Raw genomic sequence first — 12,597 nt, 5'->3', positions numbered from 1 at the left:
AAAAATGACAAAAATGACAAAAATGACAAAAATGACAAAAATGACAAAAATGACAAAAATGACAAAAATGACAAAAATGACAAAAATGACAAAAATGACAAAAATGACAAAAATGACAAAAATGACAAAAATGACAAAAATGACAAAAATGACAAAAATGACAAAAATGACCAAAATGACAAAAATGACAAAAATGACAAAAATGACAAAAATGACAAAAATGACAAAAATGACAAAAATAACAAAAATGACAAAAATGACAAAAATGATAAAAATAACAAAAATTACAAAAATTGCAAAAATTGCAAAAATTGCAAAAATTACAAAAACTACAAAAATGACAAAAATTACAAAAATGACAAAAATGACAAAAATTACAAAAATTACAAAAATGACAAAAATGACAAAAATGACAAAAATGACAAAAATTACAAAAATTACAAAAATGACAAAAATTACAAAAATTACAAAAATTACAAAAATTACAAAAATTACAAAAATTACAAAAATTACAAAAATTACAAAAATTACAAAAATTACAAAAATTACAAAAATTACAAAAATTACAAAAATTACAAAAATTACAAAAATTACAAAAATTACAAAAATTACAAAAATTACAAAAATTACAAAAATTACAAATATTACAAAAATTACAAAAATGACAAAAATGACAAAAATGACAAGAATGACAAAAATGACAAAAATGACAAAAATGACAAAAATGACAAAAATGACAAAAATGACAAAAATGACAAAAATGACAAAAATGACAAAAATGATAAAGATGACAAAAATGACAAAAATGACAAAAATGACAAAAATGACAAAAATGACAAAAATGACAAAAATGACAAAAATGACAAAAATGACAAAAATGACAAAAATGACAAAAATGACAAAAATGACAAAAATGACAAAAATGACAAAAATGACAAAAATGACAAAAATGACAAAAATGACAAAAATGACAAAAATTACAAAAATGACAAAAATGACAAAAATGACAAAAATGACAAAAATGACAAAAATGACAAAAATGACAAAAATGACAAAAATTACAAAAATGACAAAAATGACAAAAATGACAAAAATGACAAAAATGACAAAAATTACAAAAATTACAAAAATGACAAAAATGACAAAAATGACAAAAATGACAAAAATGATAAAGATGACAAAAATGACAAAAATGACAAAAATGACAAAAATGACAAAAATGACAAAAATGTCAAAAATGACAAAAATGACAAAAATGACAAAAATGACAAAAATGACAAAAATGACAAAAATGACAAAAATGACAAAAATGACAAAAATGACAAAAATGACAAAAATGACAAAAATGACAAAAATGACAAAAATGACAAAAATGACAAAAATGACAAAAATGACAAAAATGACAAAAATGACAAAAATGACAAAAATGACAAAAATGACAAAAATGACAAAAATGACAAAAATGACAAAAATGACAAAAATGACAAAAATGACAAAAATGACAAAAATGACAAAAATGACAAAAATGACAAAAATGACAAAAATGACAAAAATGACAAAAATGACAAAAATGACAAAAATGACAAAAATGACAAAAATGACAAAAATGACAAAAATGACAAAAATGACAAAAATGACAAAAATGACAAAAATGACAAAAATGGCAAAAATGACAAAAATGACAAAAATGACAAAAATGACAAAAATGACAAAAATGACAAAAATGACAAAAATGACAAAAATGACAAAAATGACAAAAATGACAAAAATGACAAAAATGACAAAAATGACAAAAATGACAAAAATGACAAAAATGACAAAAATGATAAAAATGACAAAAATGACAAAAATGACAAAAATGACAAAAATGACAAAAATGACAAAAATGACAAAAATGATAAAAATGATAAAAATGATAAAAATGACAAAAATGACAAAAATGACAAAAATGACAAAAATGACAAAAATGACAAAAATGATAAAAATGATAAAAATGATAAAAATGACAAAAATGACAAAAATGACAAAAATGACAAAAATGACAAAAATGACAAAAATGACAAAAATGACAAAAATGACAAAAATGACAAAAATGACAAAAATGACAAAAATGACAAAAATGACAAAAATGACAAAAATGACAAAAATGACAAAAATGACAAAAATGACAAAAATGACAAAAATGACAAAAATGACAAAAATGACAAAAATGACAAAAATGACAAAAATGACAAAAATGACAAAAATGACAAAAATGACAAAAATGACAAAAATGACAAAAATGACAAAAATGACAAAAATGACAAAAATGACAAAAATGACAAAAATGACAAAAATGACAAAAATGACAAAAATGACAAAAATGACAAAAATGATAAAAATGACAAAAATGACAAAAATGACAAAAATGACAAAAATGACAAAAATGACAAAAATGACAAAAATGACAAAAATGACAAAAATGACAAAAATGACAAAAATGACAAAAATGACAAAAATGACAAAAATGACAAAAATGACAAAAATGACAAAAATGACAAAAATGACAAAAATGACAAAAATGACAAAAATGACAAAAATGACAAAAATGACAAAAATGACAAAAATGACAAAAATGACAAAAATGACAAAAATGACAAAAATGACAAAAATGACAAAAATGACAAAAATGACAAAAATGACAAAAATGACAAAAATGACAAAAATGACAAAAATGACAAAAATGACAAAAATGACAAAAATGACAAAAATGACAAAAATGACAAAAATGACAAAAATGACAAAAATGACAAAAATGACAAAAATGACAAAAATGACAAAAATGACAAAAATGACAAAAATGACAAAAATGACAAAAATGACAAAAATGACAAAAATGACAAAAATGACAAAAATGACAAAAATGACAAAAATGACAAAAATGACAAAAATGACAAAAATGACAAAAATGACAAAAATGACAAAAATGACAAAAATGACAAAAATGACAAAAATGACAAAAATGACAAAAATGACAAAAATGACAAAAATGACAAAAATGACAAAAATGACAAAAATGACAAAAATGACAAAAATGACAAAAATGACAAAAATGACAAAAATGACAAAAATGACAAAAATGACAAAAATGACAAAAATGACAAAAATGACAAAAATGACAAAAATGACAAAAATGACAAAAATGACAAAAATGACAAAAATGACAAAAATGACAAAAATGACAAAAATGACAAAAATGACAAAAATGACAAAAATGACAAAAATGACAAAAATGACAAAAATGACAAAAATGACAAAAATGACAAAAATGACAAAAATGACAAAAATGACAAAAATGACAAAAATGACAAAAATGACAAAAATGACAAAAATGACAAAATTGACAAAAATGACAAAAATGACAAAAATGACAAAAATGACAAAAATGACAAAAATGACAAAAATGACAAAAATGACAAAAATGACAAAAATGACAAAAATGACAAAAATGACAAAAATGACAAAAATGACAAAAATGACAAAAATGACAAAAATGACAAAAATAACAAAAATGACAAAAATGACAAAAATGACAAAAATGACAAAAATGACAAAAATTACAAAAATTACAAAAATGACAAAAATGACAAAAATGACAAAAATGACAAAAATGACAAAAATGACAAAAATGACAAAAAAGACAAAAATGACAAAAATGACAAAAATGACAAAAATGACAAAAATGACAAAAATGACAAAAATGACAAAAATGACAAAAATGACAAAAATGACAAAAATGACAAAAATGACAAAAATGACAAAAATGACAAAAATGACAAAAATGACAAAAATGACAAAAATGACAAAAATGACAAAAATGACAAAAATGACAAAAATGACAAAAATGACAAAAATGACAAAAATGACAAAAATGACCAAAATGACAAAAATGACAAAAATGACAAAAATGACAAAAATGACAAAAATAACAAAAATAACAAAAATGACAAAAATGACAAAAAAGACAAAAATGATAAAAATAACAAAAATTACAAAAATTGCAAAAATGGCAAAAATTACAAAAACTACAAAAATGACAAAAATTACAAAAATTACAAAAATTACAAAAATTACAAAAATTACAAAAATTACAAAAATTACGAAAATTACAAAAATTACAAAAATTACAAAAATTACAAAAATGACAAAAATGACAAAAATTACAAAAATTACAAAAATTACAAAAATTACAAAAATGACAAAAATTACAAAAATTACAAAAATGACAAAAATGACAAAAATGACAAAAATGACAAAAATAACAAAAATGACAAAAATGACAAAAAAGACAAAAATGATAAAAATAACAAAAATTACAAAAATTGCAAAAATTGCAAAAATTACAAAAACTACAAAAATGACAAAAATGACAAAAATGACAAAAATGACAAAAATGACAAAAATTACAAAAATGACAAAAATTACAAAAATGACAAAAATGACAAAAATGACAAAAATGACAAAAATGACAAAAATGACAAAAATGACAAAAATGACAAAAATGACAAAAATGACAAAAATGACAAAAATGACAAAATTGACAAAAATGACAAAAATGACAAAAATGACAAAAATGACAAAAATGACAAAAATGACAAAAATGACAAAAATGACAAAAATGACAAAAATGACAAAAATGACAAAAATGACAAAAATGACAAAAATGACAAAAATGACAAAAATGACAAAAATGACAAAAATGACAAAAATGACAAAAATGACAAAAATGACAAAAATGACAAAAATGACAAAAATGACAAAAATGACAAAAATGACAAAAATGACAAAAATGACAAAAATGACAAAAATGACAAAAATGACAAAAAAGACAAAAATGACAAAAATGACAAAAATGACAAAAATGACAAAAATGACAAAAATGACAAAAATGACAAAAATGACAAAAATGACAAAAATGACAAAAATGACAAAAATGACAAAAATGACAAAAATGACAAAAATGACAAAAATGACAAAAATGACAAAAATGACAAAAATGACAAAAATGACAAAAATGACAAAAATGACAAAAATGACAAAAATGACAAAAATGACAAAAATGACAAAAATGACAAAAATGACAAAAATGACAAAAATGACAAAAATGACAAAAATGACAAAAATGACAAAAATGACAAAAATGACAAAAATGACAAAAATGACAAAAATGACAAAAATGACAAAAATGACAAAAATGACAAAAATGACAAAAATGACAAAAATGACAAAAATGACAAAAATGACAAAAATGACAAAAATGACAAAAATGACAAAAATGACAAAAATGACAAAAATGACAAAAATGACAAAAATGACAAAAATGACAAAAATGACAAAAATGACAAAAATGACAAAAATGACAAAAATGACAAAAATGACAAAAATGACAAAAATGACAAAAATGACAAAAATGACAAAAATGACAAAAATGACAAAAATGACAAAAATGACAAAAATGACAAAAATGACAAAAATGACAAAAATGACAAAAATGACAAAAATGACAAAAATGACAAAAATGACAAAAATGACAAAAATGACAAAAATGACAAAAATGACAAAAATGACAAAAATGACAAAAATGACAAAAATGACAAAAATGACAAAAATGACAAAAATGACAAAAATGACAAAAATGACAAAAATGACAAAAATGACAAAAATGACAAAAATGACAAAAATGACAAAAATGACAAAAATGACAAAAATGACAAAAATGACAAAAATGACAAAAATGACAAAAATGACAAAAATGACAAAAATGACAAAAATGACAAAAATGACAAAAATGACAAAAATGACAAAAATGACAAAAATGACAAAAATGACAAAAATGACAAAAATGACAAAAATGACAAAAATGACAAAAATGACAAAAATGACAAAAATGACAAAAATGACAAAAATGACAAAAATGACAAAAATGACAAAAATGACAAAAATGACAAAAATGACAAAAATGACAAAAATGACAAAAATGACAAAAATGACAAAAATGACAAAAATGACAAAAATGACAAAAATGACAAAAATGACAAAAATGACAAAAATGACAAAAATGACAAAAATGACAAAAATGACAAAAATGACAAAAATGACAAAAATGACAAAAATGACAAAAATTACAAAAATTACAAAAATGACAAAAATGACAAAAATGACAAAAATGACAAAAATGACAAAAATGACAAAAATGACAAAAATGACAAAAATGACAAAAATGACAAAAATGACAAAAATGACAAAAATGACAAAAATGACAAAAATGACAAAAATGACAAAAATGACAAAAATGACAAAAATGACAAAAATGACAAAAATGACAAAAATGACAAAAATGACAAAAATGACAAAAATGACAAAAATGACAAAAATGACAAAAATGACAAAAATGACAAAAATGACAAAAATGACAAAAATGACAAAAATGACAAAAATGACAAAAATGACAAAAATGACAAAAATGACAAAAATGACAAAAATGACAAAAATGACAAAAATGACAAAAATGACAAAAATGACAAAAATGACAAAAATGACAAAAATGACAAAAATGACAAAAATGACAAAAATGACAAAAATGACAAAAATGACAAAAATGACAAAAATGACAAAAATGACAAAAATGACAAAAATGACAAAAATGACAAAAATGACAAAAATGACAAAAATGACAAAAATGACAAAAATGACAAAAATGACAAAAATGACAAAAATGACAAAAATGACAAAAATGACAAAAATGACAAAAATGACAAAAATGACAAAAATGACAAAAATGACAAAAATGACAAAAATGACAAAAATGACAAAAATGACAAAAATGACAAAAATGACAAAAATGACAAAAATGACAAAAATGACAAAAATGACAAAAATGACAAAAATGACAAAAATGACAAAAATGACAAAAATGACAAAAATGACAAAAATGACAAAAATGACAAAAATGACAAAAATGACAAAAATGACAAAAATGACAAAAATGACAAAAATGACAAAAATGACAAAAATGACAAAAATGACAAAAATGACAAAAATGACAAAAATGACAAAAATGACAAAAATGACAAAAATGACAAAAATGACAAAAATAACAAAAATGACAAAAATGACAAAAATGACAAAAATGACAAAAATTACAAAAATGACAAAAATGACAAAAATGACAAAAATGACAAAAATGACAAAAATGACAAAAATGACAAAAAAGACAAAAATGACAAAAATGACAAAAATGACAAAAATGACAAAAATGACAAAAATGACAAAAATGACAAAAATGACAAAAATGACAAAAATGACAAAAATGACAAAAATGACAAAAATGACAAAAATGACAAAAATGACAAAAATGACAAAAATGACAAAAATGACAAAAATGACAAAAATGACAAAAATGACAAAAATGACAAAAATGACAAAAATGACAAAAATGACAAAAATGACAAAAATGACAAAAATGACAAAAATGACAAAAATGACAAAAATGACAAAAATGACAAAAATGACAAAAATGACAAAAATGACAAAAATGACAAAAATGACAAAAATAACAAAAATGACAAAAATGACAAAAAAGACAAAAATGATAAAAATAACAAAAATTACAAAAATTGCAAAAATTGCAAAAATTACAAAAACTACAAAAATGACAAAAATTACAAAAATTACAAAAATTACAAAAATTACAAAAATTATAAAAATTACAAAAATTACGAAAATTACAAAAATTACAAAAATTACAAAAATTACAAAAATGACAAAAATGACAAAAATTACAAAAATTACAAAAATTACAAAAATTACAAAAATGACAAAAATTACAAAAATTACAAAAATTACAAAAATGACAAAAATGACAAAAATGACAAAAATGACAAAAATGACAAAAATAACAAAAATGACAAAAATGACAAAAAAGACAAAAATGATAAAAATAACAAAAATTACAAAAATTGCAAAAATTGCAAAAATTACAAAAACTACAAAAATGACAAAAATTACAAAAATTACAAAAATTACAAAAATGACAAAAATTACAAAAATTACAAAAATTACAAAAATTACAAAAATTACAAAAATTACAAAAATTACAAAAATTACAAAAATTACAAAAATTACAAAAATTACAAAAATTACAAAAATTACAAAAATTACAAAAATGACAAAAATTACAAAAATTACAAAAATTACAAAAATTACAAAAATTACAAAAATTACAAAAATGACAAAAATTACAAAAATTACAAAAATTACAAAAATTACAAAAATTACAAAAATTACAAAAATGACGAAAATGACAAAAATGACAAAAATGACGAAAATGACAAATAAGACTGAAATGAAAAATGATTTAGGTTTTCAAAGAACGTTATTGGAAAATAAATTTAATTTTTTTATCAATATGGTTTCCACTGTTTTGTGTTTTGTTTTGGGCAATTTTGAATTTTAGTTCCGAATCTGAATTTTGAATTCCAAATTTTAATCGATTTCTGCATCAAAATTACAAACAAAAATCTCCAATTATTATGAACAGAACAGACAGAATCCTTAAGCAAAAATCTCTTATTTGAGTTTTGAATCTTTGATTCTCTATATGTTTTTTTTCTACAATTTTTTATTCGTGATTCATCTAGTGAATCTGAATAAAAATTCCGAATGATGAAAACTCTGATATTTCAAATCTGGATCACCATGTTGGATCTTTTTTAAGTTTCAATTCAGCATAAGAATTAAGAATAAAAATTTCAAATTCAAATCTTAAAAATGGTTTGTTATTTTAAATATTTTCTTTTAATATTCCGGAATCATGATTTTCAATTGCAAAACCGAGATTCAAATCATGATTTTGTCTCCACGATGAACCGAACTGAAAATCAAGAAAAACGAACTGGATACAGATTCAACAATTCCGTTACAGGCAACAAATTTAGAAAATTTTAAAATTTGGAACCAGAACATTGAAAATGATTCAAACCCAAGCTCACCAGATATTTTACAGCACTTATGCGGGCAGGGTGAATCCGGGATATTTTATCTAAAAGCTCTGCAAAATCCAGGCATTCAATTTCAAAGTTTACAACACTTAATCTGGGCAATATCCAGGCAAATTTAGAAATTCTTCAATTAAAATCAAGAAGAAAAAACTCAAAAAAAAGTGGTTTTCTTCATCGAAACAAATCAATTAGTCTATTTGGATATACTTTGTAAGAAAATGTTTTGGACGTAAAACATATAATTGTTATTACGCAATTTAAATGTTTTTTTTTATTTTGGTAATAAAGTTAAAACATTCGGACTAAATTCAGGCAATCAGACAACCTTAGTCTAATCTTATTAAAAATTCGAGGCTCATGACTGGACCCCAAATTCATACACGAACTTCGTTTGTGAATAACTTTTGATAGCATTTTTCGAGTACAGTCTTCAAATATCTGTCGACAAGTGAGAAATTTTTTGAAAATCTGTAGTAAAACTGTGGACCTGCGATAAGATTTTGAGGTTTTGGCCGTAGTCGAGATTGTTATTCTTGATTCACTGTAGTCGTTCATCAAAAAGTTTATAAGAGTTTACAACTTGAGTTTAGAGAAGTACATATTGCTTGAAATTTTGTGACATCGATTTCCCGATTTTTGGGAGGTTTTTGACGAGAGTGTCCAAAATTATTCTTCGTTCCACGGTTTCCATTACGTGTAACTTTTTTGATACAAAACGAATCGTAATAAAATTTTCTGATAGAACTGAAAGAAAACACATTCCCAAACAAAGTACATACTGTCAAAACATTCCAGATCCGACAACCATCAGGAGCGCTATGGTATAATAAACAGTGCGTCCAGATTTAAGTCCAGATTAAGATTTTGAAGAGTCTTAATATGAATTTTAGACTTAAATTATCTTAATTTCAAGGTAAATTTTCGGAAAGCATCTTTATCCTTCACATGTTGGGTTCCTATTTATGTAACACGTGGTTCATGCCATATTGACGTTGCATAACGCTAGGCGTTTTGCTTTTCCTCTCTGAAGTACTTTTTTATTTAAATTGAAATTTATCTTATTTCTAGATTGTACCGATTTTCCATGGCAATAATCATTTCAAAAATTTTCTCTCACAGAGCGAGGCGACTGCGAACCCCATCGGGTTGATGACGAATACCTGATCAAGTTCCTGCGAGCACGCTTCTGGAAGGTGGAGAACGCCTACAAACTGGTAACTGAAGTGTACCCTCATACTGTTTGCTCCACGCAATTTCTAACAAAAATCCCCTTCATCCTCACAGATGTGCCGCTACTACACGTTCCGCGAGCAAAACCCCGAACTTCACGAAAATGTCAACCCGATGACGCTGCGTTACCTCGGGGAGGACAACATCATCACCATTTCGCCTTACCGGGATCAGGAGGGTCGTCGAGTGCTGTACTTCAAATTTGGCAACTGGCGTCCGTCCAAAATTCCGGTGAACGACCTTTTTAAGGCGACCCTCCTGATTCTGGAAGTGGGATCTCTGGAACCAGCCTCGCAAGTGACTGGCGGAATTGGTATCATGGATTTGGAGGGTCTGTCGCTGAATCACGCCTGGTACATGAGTCCATCGGTTGCCCAGAAAGTGATCTCGCTGCTTGTGGTATGTTAATCAGGCGTGATCATAAATTGTTTTTTTATGTAAACAAGTTTGAAATTTTCTAGACCTCCATGCCTCTCCGGACGACCGCGATTCACATCGTCAACCAGGGCTGGGTGTTCGATACGGTGTTCCAGATGTTCAAACCGCTGCTCAACGATCGGATGAGGGAGAAGCTGTTTTTCCACGGTTCGGACTTTGCCTCGCTTCATAAGCACATCGATCCGGAATATCTGCCGGAAAGGTACGGCGGAACCAAGCCGGAATATTCGTACACCTACTGGTTGGACCATCTGTGCCGGAACGAGCACGTGGTCCGGGAGCTGGAACAGCTGGGCTACGTGGCTGATCCGGCAACCGAAGAGTGATCCCGGGATTTTCGGATCTTTCCAAAGTGTCTGTGATTGTGCCTTGAATATCGTCATCATCATACCAATGGACTGCGCTGCTCATACTTACTGAGTAGATTTTTCATGAGGGTTAACTTTTTTAGTAGTCTTTAGACAGGGGTTTTTCCTAGAGTAGCCTTTTATATGTAAACTTTTCATATGCTCTTTATGATTCCGATCTAGGGAAATGCCTAACGATGAATATTTTTGTACAAATATATTTAATATTAATATAAGTGAATGATAAAAATTGTATCGTTTGTTTTGATGAGAAAAACGAGAAAGGTAATGAGAATGCAATTCCGATGATTGTTTTTATAAAGTCGAATTTATTGTAGGAATTTATTGTAAGAATTAAAATCATTGAATAGGTGGTAAAATAGAACGGTACTTTTTACGTAACACATAAAAATACATTTTTGACTTGACTTTGAATTTTCAAACGTCTATACTACTTATTTAAATTATCTTTGGGCCACGTCTATGAGGTTTATGAATTTAAATACAAATAAATAATGGAAATCTAGGTTTACAATTTAGCATTGTTTAAATCTGAATTTAATTTTAAATTCCAATCATATTCTTGGCTTAAATTCAAATTTCGTATAAATACATGATCAATATTTAATACAAATCTTGAACATACGAGAAATTATTGTAAGCCAATATTAAAAATATTCCATATTCTAATTCGCACTCTAAATCTGATTAAAAATTGAAAAACAAGCTTGGAAATTAACACATTGCGGTGGCTACTTTCATATGAGTACAATATAAGCTACACACTGCTCCTCCTCCCCCACTTCAATTTCACTGAACAAAATCAGATGTATTTCGAAAAATATGAAATAAGAGAAGAATAATGAAATCATTTAACAGTTTTTTTAAATATTTATAGAACAATCAGCAAATCTATAATATTTACTGAAAAAAAAATTAATAAAAAAAATTGTCATAATTTGTATACCTAGTAGTTTGAAATTGTCACTTTCAAAGATCTTTAAAGAATTTCTTGTTATAAATTTCATTTTACAAATGAAAATCATACACACGTTGTTTAGCTTCTGAATATTTGTGCTAGGCCAAACAAAAAGTACCTTTAATAATTTTGAGATAAGTTTAAGCTATTTATTGTTATGAATTTCAAACTAATTAACGGTGGTTACATTTTTCATTGAAATAATTTACACAGTAAATTTTTGCCTCGATTTAAATATATTATTTAAAAATGGAAGAAAATAATTGTTATTTATTTCTTATCATGGCACAGTCAGTAATCAATATTTAAATTTGAATTGAAATATTAATTTGATACCAAATACAGCTGAATATTTTGAAAAAAATATGTGGTTTCCAGCAATCTGGAGTTGATTACCAGCAATTTGGATTGCTGGAATTCAGCATTAAAGTTTGCTGATTTTTCCAGCAATTCATATTTCTGTAAATTTTGCTGGAAAGTCAGCGGGACAAAAACTGGTTTCCAGCTAAAATAAATTTGCTGTGTACTGAATAGTGATTCGGAAATTTCGTAATATTATTTTCAA

The 12,597-nt window shown here is 25.0% G+C and overlaps 1 protein-coding gene across 1 annotated transcript in view; it reads left to right on the top strand.

Moving 5' to 3' along the window:
- Positions 1-11,488, top strand: part of LOC129741380 (alpha-tocopherol transfer protein-like) — a 17,980-nt gene extending 6,492 nt beyond the window's left edge. The window contains exons 2-4 of the mRNA XM_055733105.1: positions 10,158-10,252; positions 10,323-10,667; positions 10,730-11,488. Coding sequence (XP_055589080.1) covers positions 10,158-10,252; positions 10,323-10,667; positions 10,730-11,032 — 743 coding nt within the window. The 3' untranslated portion in view covers positions 11,033-11,488. The remainder of the gene's footprint in view (positions 1-10,157; positions 10,253-10,322; positions 10,668-10,729) is intronic.
- Positions 11,489-12,597: the final 1,109 nt, after the last annotated feature.

Source organism: Uranotaenia lowii, chromosome 2, assembly GCF_029784155.1.
Source record: "Uranotaenia lowii strain MFRU-FL chromosome 2, ASM2978415v1, whole genome shotgun sequence".
Classification (NCBI taxonomy): domain Eukaryota; kingdom Metazoa; phylum Arthropoda; class Insecta; order Diptera; family Culicidae; genus Uranotaenia; species Uranotaenia lowii.
This window is presented reverse-complemented; position numbering and strand designations above follow the sequence as displayed.